Consider the following 25,554-nt stretch of genomic DNA (forward strand, 5'->3'; position numbering starts at 1 on the left):
TGACTAGATTGGCTGAGAAAAAGCACACAATCCCTTGACCATTGTGGCTCATGCAGGTTTGTGTCAACCTTTTCCCAGTTCTACACTGGCTGGGTTTGCAGCCCTGAGGCTTTAATCAGGGTTTCTTGTTGAACAAATCTAAGATTGAAAGGAAAGCATGTTTAACCTGGATGTAGGTGGAAACTCAGATCCTCTTACAGGATTTCCCTGGAATGGGATGGCTATTGGCACAAACAGTGGTTGTATATGTGAATAACATGCTTTGGGGCCTGATGAATTTATTTGGTGTCCTGAGCCTGCTGAAAGCTTTGCTGGCCTTTATGGTTGATGCCCAAATAGCATGGTGATAGGTGTCCCCCCTGTTCTGGCAAAATCTAGTCTAGTTTGCAGGTCTGAACAATTTTCACACCTCTTGCATTGCTTTGTTGGATGCCTTCTTATTTTATCTTAGTCCAACAGCAGGTGCTGCCCCATGCCACCTTGGGATGACTTTGATTTTTATGATTTGAAAACTGTTTTAGTGTCTTGTCATGTCTTGAAACTGATGCAAAGGTGAGACAATGATGTCAGTTCATGTTTTCCATGTTGCTTTTACTGTGACTAATTTGGGGCCTTTGTTACAAATGCTGCAAATGTCACAGATTTTAGATCTGAATGGTTGAAGGTTTTGGTTGTTAATGACATTTTGTTAGAGATAAATACACTCATTTTCACTCCTACTTTAAATTGCAAGGGAGGAAAATCTTCAGATGAGAAAAGCTGATATGTTATTGCATTATTTATATTATTCTATCTAATAATGAATCTGGAATTCTGTTAGTGTTCTCTTTGTTAAAATAAGGGTCTGTGTCAATGGACAGCTTAAAAGATAATACTGTTTTTTTGCTATATCTCCAAGTCCACCCTCCTTTTTTTTTTTTTTTTTTTCCCTCCTGTTTTAAAAGGGAAAAAGTAGCATTTTGGGGAAGGACATTATTTTTCATTAATCTACCTACTTCCATTGTCCAGTTAGGACTAGGAGATCAAGAGATACATACAATACCACAGCTGGTGTTGTATTTCACGTTTGTCAGGAAGCAGAAAGAGCATTTCTTAGGGAAACTGTCTTTTGCAGGCATTTGAACCAAGGCCAAACCAGGGGCCAGAATGGTGGGTACAGCTGGGGGGTGCACTCTGTCCTGGACTGCACGTGAAGGGTTTTGTGCTGTGCCAGGCTGATGTGCCTGTGCACAGCGTTGGTCTTCTGGAGGTAAGGACAAAAGAAGTGTTGATATTCCTGGCATTTTGAGGTTTTATAGCTCATCTGTAGCTGGTGGAGAGAGAAGGGGTCTCCTTACAGTGTGATTCAGGGTGTCTAACGCAGGCTCTTGCTTTGAACCCCCACTGGAGGTTTCTCTTTGTCAGTGTCCCGTCTCCCCAAGTGGACAAGGCCCCTGCCATCCCTGGCAGCTGCACCCGTTGGAGCTGTGCCTCTTAGCTATGGCTTTCCTTCCCCGTGATGTAGAAGGGCTGAGGGCTTGGGAGCTCTGTCTTGGCTCTGGGTGTGACGTCCCCTCCCTGTTTGACCAGCTTCAGCTTCATATCATACTGCCACCTTCTTGCTTTTTCTCCTTTTTCACCATTACGACAGGGTGTCTGTGCTTTGTAGGTCCTAACAACTGTACTTCTGTCTTCTCATCTCTTACAGTGCCCTTTAGAGTGACTTTCAAGTGCCCATTTGGTCAGACCTAAGTTTTGCCTATCAAGAATGATGGGGTCAGTGGCCATAAATACAGACACAAATTAAACCCACTCTACTAGCAGAGCAAAATGATTCAGTTAAATTATGTCTTCTAATTTAGACCAGAAATACGTCCTACAGTATTAAATCTGCTATGTTTATTTATAGCTAAAAACCCGAAAATAATCTAAACCTATGTTGTGTTTCTGATTATTTTTCTAAAGCCACAATAATCTTCAAGAACATTAAGATATCTGCATTCCTTAGACTGTACAATTATTAATCCCCTTATCTGGCTTGGAGTTCTCTGTGGGTGAACATATTCTTGGGATGATCTGGATTTTAGATTTCTCCAGCAGACGCAAAGAAAAAATACAAAAGAGAGAGAAACAAATTCAAACTCAGCATGCTGCTTGTTGAAAAATTGCATTCTAATAAATTCATTTGCCCTCTCAGTCTCCATGAAATTAAAAAAATCACAGCCCTGTTTGATTAATAAACTGACTTAAGATAGGGGGTGTGGGGTGTGAGGGTGTGTGTATGCGTGTATCAAAATCGCTGGCATACTAAGTGCTGTGAGAGGTAGGAGATGTGGAGAACGAATCAAGCTTAGTCAGGGAACCAAGTCCGAAAGGGGTCACTCATGGCTTGAGTGGGTAGGACTTGATTTTTGTTATGTTAGTTCTGTGATATCATGTGTCACAAAACTAACTAATGCATCAGTTGATGCTTAATGGGTTGGGTGTGAATATATATACAGTAGTATCTAAATAATAATCTGTATGAGTACTTTTGTACAACAAACATATTTGAAATTTGGGGCTAGAAATGGATTTTATTTGAAACAAAACAAGGTTTATGCCAGAAAGAGTTATCAGACAGAGGCTGGAGCAGCCCAAGTGACCACCCCATCTACAGAGCTGACGGTGACTGTCACTGCTGAGGGGACCTGCTCTGCTTTCTGGCTTCACCTTGTATTACAAGACCAAAGAGTAGCTTTAGCTATAGAGCCATAAAGGAGCATGCTGTCCTCAGAAGTCAAATCTCCAGTTCTTCCCAGAGCGGAAATGGAGTAATATTCAAAATAGGTTACTGATAATGGTTTTAGTTCTTGCCAGGTCTGGTGTACTGGTGTCTAATTAGTATGTGTGAGCAGTGTTGGTCGACTCCTAAAAATGCATGCTGAAGCCACAATGTTCAAGAATGAGGATAGCTTTGTTTGTGTATGCATTTAGTCCAGATATTTCAACTGAAGCAAATGTGGTGAGATCATGGCCTCCCTTTCACTGACCATTATAGTCTTGAACTTTAAATCTTGAGCTGAGGAGAAGTTATTTCTATAGCTCTGCAGAGGAGCAAATGCTCCCGGCAGAGCCCCTTTGCAGACATTGGCTTTCCTACCCATTTAGCCATACTGGTGTGTAGTGCCTCTGGAGTCGCTCCCCAAGAGATCTGAGGAACCTCAAACACTGTTCTGCAATTACGAGCAGGTTTATTCTACCTGTGACAGATGCTTTCCTGCTCAGTGTGGAAAGCAGCACCTGCATATGTCTGTGCCCCGTGTGCTACACCCATACTTGATCTAGTTCAAGTATGCGAGCTCCAATCCTGAGAGGTATTGGACTGCAAGGAGTGTGCATGGGTATTGCTTTTTCTGTTTTGTTCTTTTTTTCTTACTCTCTCTCTCTCTTTCTCTCTCTCAAAGGCCTCTCACACCTGATGATGGGTGAACAAGGTAAGTCCTTTGACTTTCTCTTTGTTTCAGTCACTGATCATGAAAAAGCTTTGTCCCTGCTGCTTTTCTGAGCTGGGCTTTGCATGACAAAAGCAACTAAGTCTACTGGGTGCCAGTCAAGCCATTTGCATTTTTGCCTCTGTGTCCCATGAGACATGGCTACTTGTCAGCCTGGGACTCGGGTGCCCAGGAGGGAGCATGAATTGATTCCATGGACAGTAGAAGAGGTACGCTTCCCCTTTCCATGCAGCCCACCAACTATTTTAGCTTGCCATTTCTTTCTTGTTGTTCCCGCTGTAATAACTCCCACTTCAGCCTAGCAAATGTAGACCTTGATGTTGGTCTTTAAAGAGTCCAATTATTACAAAAAATATGTTAATAGCCCTCATGGCATGATCCTAACTCATTATGAATCCTGAGGAAAATTGCATATAATGACCTGTATGTCCTGTGTCTGCAATTTAAAATGTTCAAATATGCACAGAGCAAAATGGTTGAGAAAAAGAACAGGGCTAACCTCAGGGGGGCTACAAATGGGCTCTAGGCCTGTATCAGAGTTCACATTTAATATCTCAGCCTAGGCTGTGTTAGCCTAGGCTGTGTTACAGGTCCATTGGCTGTGACAAGATAGGATCATTAGTCCCATTTTGCCCTGGGTGTGGGGGTGTGGAGCCCCCACAAGGGGGCTGGAGCAAGAAGCTGGTGAGAAGAGACGAGGTGAGGAGAGGGATGATTCTGTTTTCCTCTGACAGTGTCAGCATCTTGCTGACATGGGTACGCAGGGAGGAGTTAGCAGTGCTGGTGATGCATTCTAGTCTTGCGAATCAGGAGTGAAATGGTTGAAGGCTTAATACAAGGTGAGTGCCCATGGTGCACTGGGAAGACCTGACCAACTGTTTTGTCTGTGGGGAGAAAATGTGAGTTTTTACTTCAAAGCCTGATGAGGCTTCCCTAGACTAGATGTACACAGTAGTGTTATTGCCATTAAGTGAACACTGAGGTTAGACAGTCCAAAGAGTCAGTAAGGTAGAACGTAGTCCCTATGAAGGCTCAAGAGTAATTAGGTGCTTGAATAAAAAAGACATAGTTTCTGTGTATCTCAGTGAAATGCAGAGAGGCTTAGGACCTTAGGTTCAAGGCAGACCACAGAATCACAGACTGGTCAGGGTTGGAAGGGACCTCTGGAGATCATCTAGTCCAACCCCTGCCTCAAGCAGGTTCTCCTAGAGCAAGTTGCACACAGTTGTGTCCAGGTGGGTTATGAATGTCTCCAGAGAAGGAGCCTCCACAGCCTCTCTGGGCAGCTTGTCCCAGTGCTCTGCTATCCTCAGAGCACAGAAGTCTTTCCTCATCTTTAGACAGAACCTCCTGTGCTGCAGTTTGTGCCCGTTGCCCCTTGTCCTGTTGCTGGGCACCGCTGAAAAGAGCCTGGCCCCATCCTCTCAGTCTTTTCTTCTCCAGGCTGAACAGGCCCAGCTCCCTCAGCCTTTCCTTATAACACAGACACTCCAGTCCCCTCATTGCCTTCGTAGCACTTTGTCGGACCCTCTCCAGTAGCTCCCTGTCTCTCTGAAACTGGGGAGCCCGGCACTGGACACAGCACTCCGGATGAAGCCTCCCCAGGGCAGAGTAGAGGGGCAGGATCACCTCCCTCGACCTGCTGGCCGCACTCCTCCTAATGCCCCCCAGGGTCCCACTGGCCTTCTTGGCCACCAGGGCACACTGCTGGCTCCTGGGCAACTTGTTGCCCACCAGAACTCCCAGGTCCTTTTCTGCAGAGCTGCCTCCCAGCCGGTCCCCCCCAGCCCGTACTGGTGCACATGGTTGTTCCTCCCCAGGGGCAGGACCTTACACTTGCCTCTGCTGAACTCCATGAGGTCCCTCTCTGCCCACGTCTCCAGCCTGCCCAGGTCTCGCTGGATGGCAGCGCAGCCTCTGGGGTACCAGCCACTGCTCCCGGTTTTGTATCATCGTCAACCTTGCTGAGAGTGCACCTGTCCTTTCATCCAGGTCATTGATGAATAAGTTGAACAAGGATGGACCCAGTACTGACCCTTGGGGAGCATCACTAGCTGCAGGCCTCCACTGATCACAACCCTTTGAGCTCTGCCATTCAGCTGGTTTTTGATCCACCTCATCATCCCCTCATCTAACCCGCACTTCCTGAGCTTACCTGTGAAGCCTTGCTGAGGTCAAGGTAGCCAACATCCACCGCTCTCCCATGTACCCAGCCAGTCATTCCATCATGCAAGGCTATTAGGTTGGTCAGGCATGATTTCCCCTTGGTGAATCCATGTTGACTGCTCCTGATAACCTCCACATGCTTAGAGATGACATCCAGGATGAGCTTCCATCACTTTTCCAGGGGTGGAGGTGAAGCTGACCAGCCTGTAGTTTCCTGGGTCCTCCTCCTTGCCCTTTTTGAAAACTGGAATGACAGTGGCTTTCCTCCAATCTCCAAGCACCTCTCCAGTTCTCTATGACCTTTCAAAGATGATGGAGAGTAGCTTAGCAATAACATCTGCCAGTTCCCTCAGCATTTGGGGGTGCATCCTATCAGGGCCCATGGGTTTGTGGGTGTTAAGTTTGCTTAAATGATCTCAAACCCATTCCTCCTCAAACAATGGAAAATCTTCCTTTCTCCAGACTCTCTCTTGCCTTCAGGGTCCAGCATTCCTGAGGGCCAGCCTTGGCAGTGATGAGTGAAGCAAAGAAGGCATTCAGTAACTCTGCCTTCTCTGTGTCCTTTGTCACCAGGACACCCATCTTGTTCAGCAGTGGGCCCGCATTTTCCCTAGTCATCCTTTTGCTATTGATGTACTTGAAGAAGCCCGTCTTTTTGTCCTTGATACCCCTTGCCATTTAATTCCGAATGGACCTTGGCCTTCCTCACCACACCCCTGCATACTCTGACAGCGTTCCTATATTCCTCCCAAGTGGCCTGTCCTTTTTTCCATGTTCTGTAAACTTCCTTCTTCTGTTTGAGTTTTTTGAGAAACTTCTTGGTCATCCATGCAGGTCTCCTGCCCCCTTTGCTTGATTTCTTACTCATGGGGATGCACCTATCTTGAATTTGGAGGAAGTGATGCTTGAATATTAACCAGCTTGCTTGGACACCCCTACCTTCTAGAGCCCTAACACATGGGATTCCTCCAAGTAGGTCCTTAAAGAGGCTAGAGTTAGCTCTCCTGATGTCCAAAGTTGCAATCCTACTTACTGCCCTGCTTCCTCCATGCAGGATCCTGAACTCCACCATCTCAGTGTCACTGCAGCCAAGGCTGCCCCCAGTCTTCGCATCCCTAACCAGTCCTTCTTTGTTTGTGAGTACAAGGTCCAGCAGCACACCTCGCCTTGTTGGCTTCTCCACCAACTCCATCAAAAAGTTATCATCAGTGGTGTGCAGGAACCTCCTGGACCATGTGCGCCTAGCTGTGTTGTCTTTTCAGCAGATATCAGGGTGGTTGATGTCCCCTATGAGAACTAGGGCCTGTGATCATGAGGCTACCTCCAATTGTCTGTAGAAGCCTTCATCAACTACTTCTTCCTGATCAGGTGGCCTATAGTAAACACCCACAACGGTGTCACCCAAGCTAGCCTGCTCCTTAATCCTTACCCATAAGCTCTCCATGGGTTCTTCATCCAACCTAGGCAGAGCTCAAACATTCCAAATGTCTGCTCTGAGGTCATGAAAGGTTAGGAAACAATCAGAAGTGAAGTTGGGGCTCACTCTTCAGTTTCTGTACTGCTTAGCATCCCTTTATGGTAGGAGAGGTAGGAAAACAGGGCTCTTTAAGAGTGTATGTCAAGACCACGGTATTTGGCATGTGGAGTGTCTGGCTAAGCTCTGGGAAGCGTTGAGCTCCTTCTCTATCCCCCTTACTCTTCAGCTGGGGTTGTGGTTTGGAGGTCATGTTGAAGGAGCATCCAGCAGACAGGTCCCTTCAGCATGTCCCGGTTGCTCAGGGTGCAACTGAGTATGGCAAGCCATTGGTAGAGGAAGGGTGACAGCACATTGGGGGTGATCAGGACAGTGAACTTTCATGGGCACTTTCAGTCCGTGATTTAGCAATGGATTATAATAACAGATGCACTTGGCCATTGAAGTTACAAGCTGCAACCCGTGAAGACTTGCATGACCTATTCAGGCCTGCATGATTGTCATCACCATTTTCTATACTCCCTTGCCTGGCAAAAAAATGTGAAAACTATTGGCTTCTGGCAACTTTAGCCACCCTTATTTATCCATGATGCATCAGGGAACAGTGGCTTCTCTTTTCTTGCCAACAAATTCACAGATATTCCCTTTTGATAAATATTTACTCTCTATAAAAATATGATGGATATAAAATATGTAAATGTATATATGTGAGTAAATATGCAATGTCAACATTACATACAAATACATTAGCTCTGGTAGGTGAAATGTGTTTAGCAAATATATTACCATGAGATTTATTTTTTTTCTGTCCTACTCTGTTGTTTCCCTTGCTGTTTTGCATTTGATGTGGAATGAGGCATATCACTGGTGTGCTATTGCATGAGGAGGATGCATTTTTCAGTAGAAAATCAAATTAAAGCCAAAGGGCTTAACCAGGCAGTTGGTGGTTGTACTGTCAGTTGTTTAAGCCCTGTTTTGTGCTTTTGTGGTGTCTCTCTCGTTTTTCGCTTGACATTGTGTTTTGTGGGGTTTGGCTGCTACAGAAATATGCTTATTTTCTTGTTTTTCTAAGTATGTCCAGTGACATAATTTTCTGGTTTTTGTGCTTCCTCCTTCTCTTCTCTTTTGCCTCCTCCGTGATGGACACCCTTGTTCCTCCTCTTAACTGGACGCACACCTTCCTGTCTGTAGGTAGAAGTAAAGGTAGAGATTGCATCCTTTCTAAGACTTCATTGCTTGTAAAATGTTTGTTTGTCAATGGACAAATTGTGTTTTAATGAATATGGTTCATATTGGAACTTAAGTCTCTTAAGAATCTTTTGTTTTGTATTGGATTACGGAAGAAATATTTATCAAGTACTTTCAAAACACTTTGAGGCCTTCAGAACAGATGTCATTTTCTCCCTGGTCACACTAAGTATGGGCTGCACAGTGTCAGGCTGTCTGTAGCTGGTGGCACTGGCCTGCAAAGGGACTGTCAGCTCAGTCAAAGACAGAGCTAGAGGCCAGTGAGCTGGTACTGCTGGCTCTTTTGCACTGGAGAGGTTGGAGGGATGCCACTGCTGGGAATTTTGGTACTGGTGTTGGTGGAAGGAGGACCTGGGTTTGTCCAGTATCCTTCAATGATGGAGATCTTTTGAGCTATCACTTCTCCCTCCAGCTCTGCTTCCCATCCTCTCTGTTAGTGCAAAGGTGCCTTCCAAAGAGAATTTGAGTTGCAAAAAGCTGCGGAGGAAGCAGAAGTGATCAGCACTGCTAAACAGAGAGGTCCGCTTCCCTTGCAGCTCGGTGCAGCACAGGGCATGCGAGGCTGCTCTGGGGCGCCAGCTTGCTCTTTCCCAGTTCACACCTACTTTAGCATGCAGAGGGCAGTCATCCATCCCTAATCAAAACTGTCAAAAAGGCAAAATGCTGCAAACCTGCTGTGAGTCTCCACTTGGACTGGAGGGAAGGGTGAAGATTAATTGATAAATTATAAACACTGCTGGGGAAAATCTATTTCTCTGTCCTATTTTCCAATGAGGCAGAGTAAAAGGTTTTAGTATGCTGAAGCTTACTTCTTTTCAACAAATAATGCTGAAGGATCTGATCTGTTGGTCAGCATTATTTGAACACATCGGAGGATGTTGGCTGTGTTCATGCCAATAAGACATTGGGGGGTGAAATGACTAATTGTACTACTATGAATTTGTGATGATACGAGAGCTCAGAGGGTTTGTTCACAATAACTTTCCTTTGAGGCAGAAGCACAAGCACAAGCAGTCTCTGCCCATTGATCGCTCCTCCTGTAATACCTGAATTCTGGGGAGCACAGTGGCATATTCAATACTTTCCCTTTGTATGATTCCTCTTTCTGATGTCTTGCCTTCTTCTGACAAGTTTGTATTGTTGGATTCTCTGTGATGGGGTACATCATGTAATCAATATTATTTGTTCTGTTTTGTGGTTGAAAAATTCCAATAATCAATTTCACAGCTTTTCTATCCAAAGTTGGTTGGTGGAGGATAATACATAAGCTGTACTCAAAGCTATATTCTTAGGAAGAGGTGAACATCAGAACATAATAATCACATATATACACTGTAAGATATGCAAGAACCTAAAGCTCTAAGTAGACCATACAAAATGTTCCTCTGCCTCTACACAGCTGGCAGTAATTGAGTTAGCTGATCTATGGCTTAGTGTGCTTTAAGGGTCACTGTAGAGCAGGGCAAGTCTTGTATGGTGTGATGTTAACTCTTTTTGCTCCTTCCTTTTCTTTGGTGGCATTTGTGCCGCAGGACTAAGCTGAAAGTGTTTTCCAAAGCAAAACTTCCCGTGGAGCCTATAGGAAGGAGGATCATAATATGTAGTCCACAATTAATTCATATGCACTGAAATTTAGTTTATTGAGTGAAAATATTGTTTCACTTCCCAGCCATGTGTAGTTTTTAGCTCTATTTAAAGCAAGTGACTTCATCAGAGACCCGTCACTCTGTATGAAAAATGGTATTACCTTCAGAGGGCTCAAGTGGTGTAATTTTGAACCCACATGTGGCCTTCAGCTCACGGAGAAGATGGTACCAGATGCCTCAGTGATTGTACTTGGAAGGTTCGTATTTTTGGCATTCTTGTAGTTTATAGTAAAAACTGGCAGCCGCTCTGTCTCATGCCACATATGTAGCCAAAGGATGTGACGTAGCTGATGCCATGATACGTCTTCACAATGTATTGCAGTCTGTGGCCTTCATTCATCATCTGAAACAAGTCTTTCATTAGTTGCTTCCACTGTAGTAAATAGGCTTCTTCTGCATCTATCCTTTTTAAAAAGTTTAGGAGACTTTAATTATTATTTTTTTTATAAGTTCCTGGAAAGCTGTAGAAGATGCATTTATAGGTGTTGTGGGGTAATGGCTAGAGTAGTCGCGATACAAAAGAGCACCTGGGTGCCACTTGCATTTTAACCTGAACTGAGTATATATGCATTGTTTGTGTTTTTGTTAGGCATATGGAACTGGTCACAGAGATGAGGTAAATGTATGATGAGCAGGGAGGACTTTTATTTACTTTGGCATGAATTGCTGAATACGACTTCTCTTCTGGAGAGGAATTGACAATTAAGGAACAATTATATTGAGTTTATTTCCTTAACACTCCCCCACAAGTAAATGATACCAAAGGAGATCATAAATATCCAACTCTAATTTGCTATTGAATTGGAGTTAATGTGTAGTCACGTTCTTCCATATAATTTGTTCTCTTGACAGCCTTTGTTAACAAAATGATAATTTGCCTTTTTGCTACCTTCCACCATTCTCTTACGTATGTAGTGGGTTTTGTTTTGCCATCACTCTTGGTTTGGGTCTGACTTTTATTGAGGTTTGTGCATCCAGAGCTGTATTCCTGGTGGGACTCTGCTGTTTTTGTTGAAGGAAGTCCTGTGCCTTCCTGAAGGCAGTAGCAAAATTCACATTGAATTTAGTGGGCCAAGATTCACCCAAAGAACTGAAAAGTCCCAAATATCCCTTCTGACACAAAGAAGGACAGTGAGGTGTAGCTGATTTCTGGGTGTGCACAGGACACCTCCATAGTGCCTGTGCAGTCTGCAGACTGCTGCTTCTCTAAGGCACTGGGCTCCTTCCCTCTATCAGTAGTAGTGCTCAGGATGGAAAACTTCACAGCTGCACCATCATTTTCCACATGAAACAGGTGTTTTCTCCATTCTCAGAGTGAAGTGAAAGAGTACTCCTGTATTTCACAGGTGGGACATTTTTAAATGAATGTTATGTAGACCAAAGGCTACTGTCATATTCTTCATGTAGTTCTTAGCATTGCACAGTCAGATTACCTCCCTTGGTCCTACCTGCTCTTAACACAGGTATGTCTTTTAAGTCTTGTAGTGTTCAGCATTGCTCTCAGTGAGCAGTGTAAGGTTGTTATTTCTTTGAATTGTTCAATAATATTGACCAGAAGGTAATGGCACAGAAAAGATGAAATAGAATTTGTGAGCTTGGATAGAAGGAAATGACTGGACCTTACTGATCTGGAAAATAATTTTGAATTCTTTTTCACCAGTAATACCATTAGGATTTGTATTGCCTTCTGTCAGAAATAGTGTGGCCAGCAGGACTAGGGAAGGGATCGTCCCCCTGTGCTCGGCACTGGTGAGGCTGCACCTTGAACTCTGGGTTCACTTTTGGGTCCCTCGCTGCAAGAGTGACACTGAGGTGCTGGCATGTGTCCAGAGATGGGCAGTGGGGCTGGGGCACAAGTCTTTAAGAGGAGTGGCTGAGGGAGCTGGGAGGGCTCAGCATGGAGAAGAGGAGGCTCAGGGGGGCCCTGATTGCTCCCTACAGCTGCCTGACAGCCTGCTCTTCTCCCAGACAATAAGCAACAGGACAAGAGGAAATGGCCCCAAGTTGCACCAGGGGAGGTTCAGATTGGGTATTAGGAAAAATTTCTTCACTGAAAGGGTGGGTCAGGCATTGGGACAGGCTGCCCAGGGAGGTGGTTGTGTCACCATCCCTGGAGGTATTTAAAAGACATGCAGATGTGGCGCTTAGGGACATGGTTTGGTGGTGGGGTTGGCAGTGCTGGGTTAACAGTTGGACTTGATGATCTCAAAGGCCTTTACCATCCTAAATGATTCTATGATTCAGAGAGATGTGAGTAAGTCCATCTGAGTGGCCAAGAGCTTATGCAAATGTTGAAGTAAAACATCAGTAACAAATTAAGTAATTTGTGCTCTATAATATCTAATTATACAAGGAGAAAAACAACACTACATTCATCTTGCCAGGCTCGGCAGTAATTTCTAAGCTGTGCTTTGCCCTGTAAAATACCTTAATATTAGGGTATTAAATGTAAATATTGTATGGTTTTGGTTTGTACACTTACAGTCCTTTCCTTAATACTTTTAAAATATGTGTGGTATTGGATTTGTTTTCCTTTTGGTGGGAAAAAAATCCTGTATTATTATAAAGATGGGGACTTTCAGTTTTAACTTTCCTGTTTAATGACTGTTTAAACAATAAAGCATTTTATTTTATGGTTAGCTGATTACCCAGTCTGTAAAACCTCTTTGATACAATCAAGGCCCCTTGAATGTAGATGTTATTCTTCTGGAATAATTTTTTGCAGGTGATTTTTTGTTGCTGTTTCACATTTTATGTAGGGAAGAAACAAATATTTTAATGTAATTCTTATAAGTCTAATTAGACGTGATTGATAGTTCATGAATCTCAAATATAAGATACTGGGTTGCATTTCTGCAAGGCGTTCATCTTGTTTCTTTATGTTCCAGAGGTGGTGACATTTACTGAACTTTGGTGAATGAAGGCCCTTAAATGTTGAGTATCCGCTAACACAAAGGAATAGATGTCTTATAAACATTACTCTTTTTACACCTCTCTGTAATACATTTATGAAGGCAGGCAAAGTAGACATTAGATATGATGTTTCTGGTAAATTATTTTTTGTTTGTGCATATGAGCATGTGTATTTACAAATAATGTGTATGCATAAAATATTTAATAATGTGTTAAGTATTTTGTCATTTATAGGTAATTTTATTTTTTTTCTTACATGCTTTCTTTCTGCCTTAGTTTAAAACTGTGTCTTTCTAAGGTGTGAATAAACAGCTGATTCTTCATTGGCTTTCATTTTTATTGAGAAGAATGATTCCTGTGAGAGTTAACGCATCGTGGTCATGTTGTATGTAAACAGGGGCTAAAATGTTGTCTGCTGTATTGTAGTCTCCTGTTTTCGATGAGGCTCAGGTTTCACTCTGCCCAAGGAGAATGTTTAACTGATACCATTGAAAGGTGCTTTTTTCCCCTTCTATTTTCTTCATTTGAGGCATTCAGTGGTGTGTAGAGATGCAGAGGTAGCGAAATGGGCCATATGCTTTGTAAAAGGCAGACTAATAGCACTTTTGATGGACGTCTGATTTTTAAACTGCTGTATCTTTCATTAAAATTTACATGTAAAGTAAGGGCAAGCACAGTGACATGAAAGCTAATGCAAGTTGCACATCTTGACATAATAACAATCACAAGAAACTGGAGATCCCAGATGGCAGCTTGGCCTTTGCCATCCTTTTAATAAGCTACTAACTGCTAATTATTGCACTCTTATGGGCAAGTTAATTTACTGTTGACTCTTAAAGAGACATTGTGCCTTTTCCTGGCATTTAGGTTTTTCAGTTTAGATTTGAGAGTGTTTTTTCCCCGCAGATTGGAGTCCTTCCAATGGACGGTAACAAAGAGGCAAAGAAGCAAAGAGGGAAATGGCACATAATAAGCAATGTTTTCTTTGATAATAGCAGAATATAGGGTTATTGGTTTTTCTAGGGCATGGGTTTAGAGCTGAAAAAACCACCAGGACGTATATTAGATCCAGGATTTAGGTTTTGTATTTAAAATAAAGCCCTTACTACAGAGTTAGTTTTATCATTAAAAATAATAAAAAAAAAATATTTCCCTTAAATCATAGAAGCTTGAGATTCTGAAAATGAGATAAACTAGAAATAGAAAATCAAAGTTACATGTTCACTTCTGTTGTCAGAGATGATTTGAAGGCATAATTTCAACTCACAATTTTGAAAGCTAAAAACATCCACTGTATTTTGGAAAAAACCCCCACCTTCATTTTGCTGTTACTTACCTGGTTGTCATAGTACAGGGAAGGAGCGTTATCTGTAAAACACTCAGTTTTTTAAAGTGATCTTTTTCTTTTCCCAGTTGAAAGAGACATTTGGTAATGAGACCAGTCAGGGAGAAGTTTTGATCTAAGAACCTATTTAGGAGTGAAGGAACAGCTGCAGTTTAAATGGACTCTAATTCTACACAGTTAATGCTGTTTTGTGAATGCATGATTCTCTGTGATAACATTTGGGAGGAGTGATGGTGGGTAATAGCTTGTGGGCTTTATGGTAATGCAGCAAAGTGGTGATAATGCCATCAGGAACTGAAACAGACCCCTGTCACACACATCAGACAGCCCTGCAAAAAAATATATGAAACCCAGTGAAAGAGGGGAGTTTCCTGCTTTAAGGCTCATTGTGGCCTTTTGTGGACTAGAGTGATAACATTATGGTATTGAACAGTCTAGGAAATATGTGCTGTGTAAGCTGGATCTTGTGCATTAAGAGTAAGCGCTTAGAAACAGCAGCCTTATCTGCAGTGCTTTACCAGGTAGTAAATATTTTGAGTAGAGATTAGTGGATAACATGCTATACAAATGGTTGTAAAACTATTACTATGAAGAAGAAGGTCATGCTTTCTCAAATCGTCTGATATAACTCACCCAGTATTGTCTGTGTCAGTCATGTCCACTGGTGTGTGATTTCCCCCCACCCATATTCTTTTTTTTTTGATTCTGATTTTGGCAGTGCACCATTGCTAGTGGCTGATCCTCCTGTGACACCAACTACTTTTCATTTATATGGCCATACCTCTTCCATGGAGCTAGAGCTCCTTCTCATGCTGGCTTTCATGTCCACATTTGTTTCAAGAGCCTTGATAGTTCTGAGTGCATGTATCCAACTACATATCGGTACTGATAGGCTATGAAATAAGGGAAAATAATAGAAAATTCCACTACAGAGCAAGGAATCGCGTGTGAATCCAGCACTCAGGGGTTATAGCATATTCATTAGTTTTTGAAGCCTTTTTGTTTTGAAATTTATGTTACAGATGACTTACCCTGCAAGTTGCTGTGCTTAAGGTACTGTGTTCCCTAAACAGCCAGTGACGCCCATAGAAATTTAAGGTGTTTTGCACCTGGGAGTGTGTTGTGTACCTGCAAGGATAAAGTCTCCAAGTTCTGTTTTAGCAGGATTTTCTGTGAGGTGTTGATCTCCTACTAGATATGCTTTGTATACCAAAAGGTTTGATGTAATGGTATTAAGAACTGTATTCTTCACTGCACTGCAAGGATTTTATTGTGGTGTGCCTGATATCAAAGCAGAGGAATTGCACTGATGTAAAAGAAATCGTGCAGGGAAGAATCTGTTCCAACACTAACCTGAGGGATTCTGGATCATTCTCACTCCATGACAGCTTTAGTTCTTCTCTTGTTAAAGTAAAAGACTGCAAAACATTTAATAGAACCGGTCCTTTACCAGCACTGCTTTGTGAGGAAAGGCTTTAAACAGAACTGGTACTTTGAGAATTTGTGTACACAGTTGTCGCCATTAAAAAAAGTCAGTAGCATTTGCCAAGCAGTACCACACCGTGGTGCCTGAGATATCGCTTTCTCTCCTACAGTAGAGCAAGAAGAATGTATGTAGTATATGTAGGTAAGTGTTTACGATTTGATTCTGTCAATTGCATGCATTTTAATCGAGCTTTTCTCTCAAATCATAGCTTGATTGGGGAACTGCTTATGGGTCAGATTATTTCTAAAGCAAAACATGGTTCCTTTTAATTGACCAAATTCTTTTTACTGAAGACTCTAAAAAAACATTTCAGTATTTGTTTTAAAATCGTGTGGCTCTGTGATTGTTAGTTGTTAGTAGTGGTAACAAAAATGTATAATTTGAGTGTTAAAATAATTGTATTTTAAAAGGAGCTGTGGTCTTATTAGGTACGGTGGAATTGTATTAAGCCAGCATTATAAAGCACACACCTTTATTCCCTCTAATTACTGGTGTATTAATAATGACCTGGTTGATGATGAATGTGCTGATCACCAACTGGGATCAGACAATTACATTTGATTATGTAAAGAGTTAGTTGCTGTAAGCCTTAAATATTAAAACTTGGCTAGAATAAATATCACTGAAGAACCTTTGTCTTTTATGTGTGTATTCAGCTGCCAGTTCTCTGAGCAATTCTTGGTTCACTCGGTAATGTTGGGAATCAAACTGTGAACAGTTATTTTCCGGCCCTGTGAATGTTGATAAAAGGATCTTGCATAGCTGTTGGCTTGTCCTGCGAGGGGAGAGCACATTGCTGCATCGCAGCACAGGGATTACAGGCTCTCGCTTAGCTCTGCATTAAAGATGTTGCAAGCTTTTATAAAACCCAGGGCAGCACCTCACATCGCCCTGCATTTGCATTTCCCAGCTCTGACAAAGGGCACACATGTTTCAGGCCCCAGTGCCTTGCAGGACTGGCCAACTCCATCATCCAAATAATATATTTATCTGACCATTTTCAACTACACATTTATTTTGGATAGTCTTACTCCACAGACAGTCTCAATGAAGTCTGTAGGCATATGGGGCAAGCTGCTCTCAACATGTGTTTTTTATCCCTCAGTTTCCCAAATGAATTTTTTCCCCCAGAACTTGTTCAGTTCCTAAATATCCATTGATTTGTCTTTCCTCTGTTGCTAAATTGCTGAAAAGGTGCATCTTTTGTTATTTGCCTCCTGGAATACTGTTATAAAGAACAGTTTCTGGCATTGATCATTTGCAGTTTGAACAGAATATTAATTTTTGCCACAATGTGACAGACCATTTGTGCCAGACTGTGGAAAAATTCTTTTCCTAAAGTTGGAAAAATCAGCATGTACAGGTTGTAAGACTCTCTTTAAAAATGACTTGCTGTACTTAATGTACTCAATTTCAGGCTTAGCATTTCAATTTCTCAGTCAATTTTATATTGCTAGATATGATACTGGAGACGTCATTAGTAATTTTTCTTTGCTACATTCTTGTACTTTATTTGCTCTATCTATTGACTCCATCTTTAAAACTTATGTATTTTAAGAGAAATCTGTGGACACTTCATATCCTGCCATGCTGCACTGTGCGTCCATAATGGAATGAACGTATTGTGTGGTGGATGCGCTTATTGTATTGTCAGGTAGGACTTTTTTCTGTTAGTGCCAGTTCCCTTTGACTTCCCAAATACTGATATATTTTTTTTTCTTTGGTTGGAGGGGGAGAGAAGAGTGGAGGGATAATCTCTGATTTTCTTGCTTTTTGTCTCCTAGGGTACTTCTATTTAAACCAGTGTAGTTTTCTTCCTGCTTTTCTCCTTCAGATGTTTGCTATCAATCTGCTGGGTTAAACTTTGTGCTGTTCCATCAGGCGAGTTTGGTAAATGTTGATCAGTGCATGAAATCAGTTCTTAAATGGTTGCAAAATTGCCTTCCTTCAGACTGTTTTGATCACAAGGGCTTTCAAGTGTCAAAGTCATTTGGAGAACTAGATAGATAAAATGCATGAGCACTAAGCTTTTTCCAGGATAGAATAAATAAATGTGTTTTCTACTGTGTGCTCTGCCTTTGATAGTGATTTGTTAAAAGGGAAAAAAAGAAAGGCAATGATATTAAATATTTACAAGAGTGATTTAGTTGTGTAATCTTGTGCTATGCATCCCTGTTTAATAGTGAAATCAGCTACTGCTGAAGTAAATGCCATTAAACTGGTAGTGCTGTGAAGGTCACTGCCTATACAATGTCAAAGCAATTTATAGAGAATAATGATTTTTGTCGGCTTTCCAATGTACCAGCCTTCCTCCTTTTTGTCTCCTTTTCCAAAAATAACCAAAAAGAAATTTATTTCAGGAATCACTTTCTCTCTGACTCCTCTCCCATCTGACTGATTTGGGAGCTTGAAAGCTCTTTACAAGTTTTCCTATTGATGTGCTCAGTGGATAGACACGGATTCCCTTCTTTCCAGCCTTGAGCTTGTTACAGCTCTATTTGCTGGGATTTCCAGTTGGCTATTTCTTAGCAGTTTGTTTTAAGAGATGCTGAATTATGACCTCCGCTATTATGAGTGGTTGCTTTTCTCTCCTGTGCTATTTCCAGCCCTATCTGTCTGCAGTTCTCCTGAAAAATACTTTTTTGTGTGCCTATTGTTTGTCATCAGCAGCACGCATATAGCATGTTGACATCCCACCAGCCTCCTGTCCTGATAAGTGTCTTATAAATGTTTGGAGTACATTCTTAAATAGCGTCTTGCTTAATAGAGAGGCCTGAGAAGCAAGAGGTGTGTTCTTCGCTCCCTGGCTGGCTTTGACTGTGAATTGTCAGAGCCTTTGTGCCCCTGTGGTGGTGGCGTGGGGGCAAAAGCCCATCACCAGTGCACAAGGAGGCTGCTGCACTGGTGCTTGCAGAGTGTCCTGAAAACAATATGCAGTGAGTACAAAGCAGTATCATCAGCTTCGCTTCTGTCCAGTAAGAAGGTTAATTATTTATTTTCCTTGTTTTACAGTTGAATAAGCAGAAGCCCAGGGAGATGGAGAGAGCTGGAGGAGAACAGGCAATAAATGCCAGAGTTCTCTTGTCCATTCCTGTTTCTATAAGCACCAGTGCAATCTATCTTACCTTATAAACCACAAAATAATTTGTTTGTTCTACCAAGGACTCTCCCAATTAGATACCACTTGCTAAAGCAATTCTCTAAGAAGGTTAAAACTGTATTTAGCTATTGATAAACATGTACATGACCATAGAAATAGCAATCGTATTTTACAAAGGGAACGACACATATTCTCTGTGACAAAAATCTACAGAATGAAAAGACTCAATGCAGAGGTGCCGTAAGTTTACTGTGTTAGGTATTTGCTGGGGAAGTACATACGAGTGCACAGAGACAATGTGGGTATCTCTTCAAAAGTATGAATTTTAAAGCCAAGTGGAAAAGAAAGAGGGTACTTAAGTAGTCAAGGAGCAGAAATGTTTTGTGTTTGGGTTTGTTTTTTTTTTCAGTTAGGCAGAAAAAGAAGAAATGGATGTACAGCATCAGCACTGGGAAGTCAGGGCAAATGGAATGACTGGGAAGGGACGCAGAGGGGAAGGGTGGTAGAAACATACATAACCTTATCTGGGAGGACTGTCCCAGATGAGGTGGTGGGAGAGGAATCTAGCATGAATACTGGTCTTCTGGGCAGGCTGAGGTGGGAGGATATCCCTACGCATTAGTTTTTGCTGAGTATTAGACAGCTAGGTATTACTATTGGTAGCTTATTTTCATTCATTGATTTTTGTAGCATCTCATTCCACACTGCACACAGGAGAAGACCAAAGCCTTCATTTACTGACAAGGCTTTTTATGGCCGCCTTTCTCCTCCAGGCCCATTAGAGCACCTTTTATCTGTTGTGAAAGAGACTGGTTCAACAGGGTGCCTGGAATGGACCTGTATGTGCATGGTTAATTCAGGTCTTGTTATTTACTTTAGTCTGTTTTATCTGGTTCTTTGTCTCTTTTTATGCAGGACTATGATTAGTATTGAGTTCTTCCCAGAATACTGGCAATTATCTCACAGGTGAAAGGATTAAGAAAGAGCAGTGAGAATTACACTGGGATTAAATAAGACTGCCTTTGGAGTGTGTTCGTGGATGTGGGTTGTTTTTTTTTCTCTAAGCCAAGAGAAAGAAGAGAGAAGGCAGCTCAGCCTTCAGGTCTCTCTAGGGAGGAAAGTAATACCCTTGAATATGGAACAGTAGCATCTCAGCCTGGGAGGAGGTCATGCTGAGAAAGGAAAGGTAATGTTAAGGCACAGATTTAGAAACCTCAGTTCAGTTCTTGGTTGCTCTGATTTTGCTTCAGGCTGCTCTGATTGCCCACAGTGAACTTCAGCTTGTTCATGTGTGAAATGGAAGCAATGATAACTTTCCTGTCTTATGTTGCATGAAACTAAATTAATTACTCTGTAAGTGTGCTAGGTTTTTGGGTAGGAAGTACCAAACAAGAGGATAGAGTGTTCTTCTCATGCCCCATGCTGTCATCACACATCCAACCACGTGATGACAGAGATGGTGAGTGGTGGGTTATTTCTGCCCCTCTGTTACCTCTCCTCTGTGTAATGACTGGGCCAGACACAATGCTGGTAGAAAGAGGGGGCTTGGCCCCCTTTTGGAATGAGAAGAGGAACTGTCCCATGGGACTGCCAGGCCATGTATCCCAGACTCCGGAGGGGCAACACAGCTTGTAGGCTGGGCCGTGCCGCACCTTTATCTGCAAACTGGTCTGGAGACTGGTTTGTGCTCATACAGGGCCTGGCAGATGTCACTGCTGACAGGGCAAAGAGTTGAGTTCACCTTTAGCCCTGTTCTTCACCTCTCCTGACTCTGGCACCACTTGTGTTTGGAGTGCAGCACTGCCTGAAGGTGTTGAGAGAAGTTGTGCTTCGGTGCCAAGAAAGGAAACAGTGCTGGGAAATAGGAATGGGGTGATAGAAATGGAGTAAAAGCTCCATCAGGTGGCCTACTGGGTGTGCGTGTGATGGGAACACTGGCATGCAGGGTCCATCCTACCCTTAATATTGCTAGAGAGGCTTGGGTGCTTCTTTGTGAGATACAGCAGCCCTCCTTTCAAGTGAAATTGAGCTTTTACCCTGAGGGCACCTTATTTTTCATAGAATTGTAGAATATTTTGGGTTGGAAGGGGCCTTTAAAGGTCAGCTAGTCCAGCCCACTTGTCATGAACAGGGACATCTTCAAAAAGACAGGTTGCTCAGAGCCCTGTCCAGCCTGATGCTGAATGTGGCCAGGGATGGGGCATCTGCCACCTCTATGGGTAACCTGTGCCAGCGTTCCACCACCCTCATTGTCTTTCTTATACATAGCCTAAATGTACCCTCTTTAGTTTAAAGCCATTAATCCTGTCTTGTTACTACAGGGCCTACTAAAATACCTGTTCCCAAGACTAATTAGTTGTCGTTCATACTAGTTAAAGGAACAGACTGTAAGAATGTTCTTTATTCCCACACAGGGTAGCTGAAGCCAGAGACAGGCAAGTTGTCTTTCGGGGTGCTGGTTTCCCACTTTAAGGCTGTGTCTCGTCTGAACCCGCTGCCTGCTCTCCACTGCACAGCTTCCAGCTTCTGGGAGTCACTGCTAACTGCGCCCCAGGTGGCAGCTGTGGCAGCAGTGACTGACAGGCACCTAACCTATTTTGTTTTGGTATGACATGCTCCTCAGAAAAGTGACCAGGGCAGAAACTTTTTCTTTTCCTGCCCTTGCTACTGCTCTCACTTTGTGTTTTCTCACTGTTACGTGCTGTCCCCACTCACTCAAGCCTTCCAGCCCTGTCCTTAAGGGAGGACGAACACAACAATGACTAAGGCTGTATGGTCCTTACCCTCTACGTTACATGTACCAAGAAAGGACCAGTTAATGCTCGTTGTCATTGCTTTTTGTGATAAGTATCAGGCACATCCTGACTTTACACATTTTACTCTGGTTCTAAGCTGGAGTATTTTTCCCACCATCAGTTAAGACCCAGGCATCAGTAAGATGAGGTGTAAGTGGAAATGAGGACATTGTGCCCTGCTGAGTCCGCACAGAGAGTTTGGATGCAGTTACTGCATGGGCATTCCTGCATGCTTATCCAGGCTCTCATATTTGCTCCTTACCCCTTCACATAATTCAGTTAATGGTAAACTTTTCCTCTTACAATACAACTTTGTTGGCTTTGATTGGAAGTGTGTTTGGCTGATGGGGCATCTTGGGGACAGGAGCAGAGAGTTCCCAGAGCTTTGGCCTTGTAGAATATGAACTTGCAGAAGTTATAAATAACAGGTTTTCCATGAGGATTCAAATACCATGATATTACTGTTCCGTAATGATTGCCTAAGCCTCTATTCTCTTTCCATCTGGTGATCACTATTTCTGTTGTATTTTTTATTCTGATTTTCTTCCTTGTATGTCAGTTTGTTTTACCTTGTTTATATTGATGGATAGCTGTGATTCAAAAATCTATTTTGTTCCAAATATATTTTTATCAGAATAACCCTGAGTATCTTTCCATCTCAAATAGCTATGCCAAACACATTTTTAAATGTCTCCTTGTGTTACCCTCCCGAGTGACTAGATTTGGAGCTGTAGTACAGCTATTTTGTCTTGCCCCACATCTCCACCACACAGACCTTGATTTTGATTTTGACTTGCTCTGACTTGCCATGGCCAATGATGCAGTGCTGGGTCCCTCTGGCACCCCCTGGCATTGATGCCATCCCATTGCTGGGATTCAGGGTTGGGTTAATGCACATCCCTCTGCACCTTCAGCAAATAGAGTGTGGTGGGACAGCAGAGCTAGAAAGAAGACATATTGGTACAATGATCTGCGAGCAGGAGGTACTGTGCTGTTGCTCAGAGCACTAAGTATTTCCCACTTAGCAAAGGCAGTGAAGGACAGAGATTACCTGATTTTCCACAGAGACAGGGTGGTCTACTGGTGCTGGGAACAGAGCCCAGGGGCTCAGATTCCTGTTGGCCCAGAGCTACTGAGCTGAGCGCACTTCCAACTGAACATGCTAGGTACAGCACACCACATCAAAGCCGTATTTAGAAATGGGCCTAAGCAATTATATTATTCTTAGACAATGTAGAATTCTCTTCTGTTGCATTTTCTTAGTCATTCACAGGCAAATAATATCAATTAAGAAGTCCCTACTGCATTTGAGACACTGGCTTGCTGAGAAATAGGGAGATTAACTTTCATTGTACATAGAGATTTCACTTTGTTAACAGAGTGCTTTAGAGAAAGGGGGGAAACACTGGGAGAACAAGACTGATTCAAGAGTTTCTTATTACAAGATTATCTATCTTTTTACTGAGCTGCGTATTTATTACATGGCAAGGCTCTAGTTACAGGCCAGTGATTGCCCAGGTTCAGGTGTTTACCTGATGGCTTCTGGGATACCACATAAACAGCTGTAAATGGAGCCAGTTATTCAATCCACTCATCGAGAGGTCTGATTGTATGTAGGTCTCCAGTCTTCCCAGGGCACAATGTCTGAGCCAAAGCAGGCAGCAAGCTGTCCTGCCAGCCAGCAGAGCTCTCTGCTGGTGTTATTACTGCTGCCACTGCTGGAAATGTTGAGAAAATGTAATACGTATTTTCAACGGGGGTAAACCAAAAGGGTCTGGAGGCAGTTGGCACAGTGGGGACGGGGCAGGGAGAGTCAGTCTCCTTTTCTATCCATTCATGGAACCCCTTGTTGTCAAGTGTTGGCATGGTGGGCTGCTCAGGGAGGGAAAGTGCCAGTTCCTCTTGTTCTATCGCAAGGCTCCAGGGGTTCATATGCACCCTTTTCTAACCCTTTCCCCCCACTGTGCAGGCATTACTTCAAAGAAAGAGCTTTAAGTACACCTTTCCTATTATAATTTCAAGTGTGTGAAACCCTGAAGTCCACAAGATAATCTTTGTGCTGTATAGGATGATAATGAAATACATAAAAAGGAATCAAACCCACAGGCAGTGGGATCATCAGTCTTTTTGTTCTCTGAGGCTGTCAAACCTTTCTGGTTTTGTTTAATAGTTGTGCTGCATTGTTTGTATGTCTCAACTAATATTATCAATAATATAACCATCATAACACAACCTCTAGTCCTTGTCTGCTCTTGTTTCTTCTGGTCCTGTACATTATGCTTTGGAGAACAAAAAAATATGGCAGCGTTTCAACAGTTAGATTCTGTGTATAGCTAAATTCTAGTCCTTCCCCAAACACTTCTATGAATTAACTATCAAGCTGTTAAAAGCTTTATCAGCCTCTAACAAAATAATGGAAGCAATATTAAGAATAATGAATCTGTAACTATACAGAATAACAGAACCATGAGCAATCATCATCAGCATTTAATAAACAAAACTCCTATAAGACATTTGATTACTTTTGGACTGAGTTACAAAATTAATGGATGAAAGGAAGACAGTAGTTGATATATCTAGACTTCAATGTATTATTTGACAAAAAGCCCTATATAATCTTACTAGAAAAAAAACAATTAAAATTTGGCTTCAACATGAAGAGTTTCCTATAATAAATCAGCAATAGAAAATGCAACAGTGTTTTCATGAACTGGGAAGGCTAGACAAATTGGAAGCTAGTCATTTCTGTCTAGCACTTTTCTCAGTGATCACAAAGAGGGGAAGAAATGACATATTAATGAAATGTGTAGATTTGACTAGAATGGGAAGAATTGCAATCATCAGTGTGGATAGAAAACAGCATAAATGTCGCGTAAGTGCTGTGACATCCTTCATAAAGCAGTAGGTGGATAATTCATCTGTAAAGAGATCTGATAAACTGCACCTAGACTAAAGTGTTAAGGGCCTTAAATACTATAAGGTAGAGATATGTCAAACAATTTGTAAGAATTTTGAAAGGGCTTGATGATTAAGTGAGTCCAGAGGAGGGCCGTGAAGGTGATCAGAGGGCTGGAGCATCTCTCCTATGCAGACAGGCTGAGAGAGCTGGGGTTGTTCAGCCTGGAGAGGAGAGGAGAGGAGAAGGCTCCAAGGAAACCTTACAGCAGCCTTCCAGTATCTAAAGGGGACCTACAAGAAAGATGGAAAGGGACTTTTTACAAGGGCCTGTAGTGGAATGACGAGGGGTAAGCTGCAAGGGGATTTAGATTAGATATTAGCAAGAAATTCTTCACTATGAGAGCGGTGAGGCACTGGAAGACATTGCCCAGAGAAGCTGTGGATGCCCCATCCCTGGAACTGTTCAAGGCCAGGCTGGATGTGGCTTTGAGCAACCTGGTCTAATAGAAGGTGCCCCTGCCCATGGCAGATGATCTTTAAGGTCCCTTCCAACTGAAACCATTCTATGATTCTGTGATCATGTATGGCTTGATTATGAGGGAATGGTGAAAGACCTATTATGTATAGCTGAACTTCATGATGAGAAAATGGCAAGATGTGAAATGGCAGCCATCTCCAAGAACATACAGAGCATAAACGTATGGAAGAATAAAGAATTATCGTGGTGTTGTCTCAGAGGAATTACCTGGAACAGGTGACACTCAATCGCACAGAGGTGCAGTATCAAAAGGGAACATCTTAACAATAAGAACTACAGCGTTAGCTTATACAGTACTTTACCAAGTGAAAAGATGGGAGCCACTGAGTTTTGACAATTGTACTGAAAATCAGCCAAATGAAGTTCCTGTTCTTGGGAGCCAGTCTTTCTCTTTCACACCTAGTAGACATGAGATGGTGACTTAAAGGAGGAGTCTTTTCCCTTCTTCAAAGCTCGAATGTACTGTAACATA

At 42.5% G+C, this 25,554-nt stretch overlaps 1 protein-coding gene across 34 annotated transcripts in view; it reads left to right on the plus strand.

Annotated features, from left to right (window-relative positions):
• The window catches only part of NRXN3 (neurexin 3), a 1,022,019-nt gene that overhangs the window by 91,335 nt on the left and 905,130 nt on the right, over nucleotides 1-25,554 (plus strand). For 20 of the 34 annotated variants that reach the window (XR_005105297.1, XR_005105300.1, XM_037394470.1 and 17 more), the window contains exons 4-5: nucleotides 3,426-3,455; nucleotides 8,305-8,316. The exons of 5 other annotated variants lie outside the window; for them this stretch is intronic. Coding sequence is in view for 27 of the 29 variants with exons in the window: in XM_037394470.1 (XP_037250367.1) it covers nucleotides 3,426-3,455; nucleotides 8,305-8,316 (42 nt within the window). In the remaining 2 variants the exon portion in view is untranslated. The remainder of the gene's footprint in view (nucleotides 1-3,425; nucleotides 3,456-8,304; nucleotides 8,317-25,554) is intronic. 9 more of the 34 variants (XM_037394500.1, XM_037394497.1, XM_037394498.1 and 6 more) reach the window with 1 other exon arrangement.

Source organism: Falco rusticolus, chromosome 7 (assembly GCF_015220075.1).
Source record: "Falco rusticolus isolate bFalRus1 chromosome 7, bFalRus1.pri, whole genome shotgun sequence".
NCBI classification, from domain to species: domain Eukaryota; kingdom Metazoa; phylum Chordata; class Aves; order Falconiformes; family Falconidae; genus Falco; species Falco rusticolus.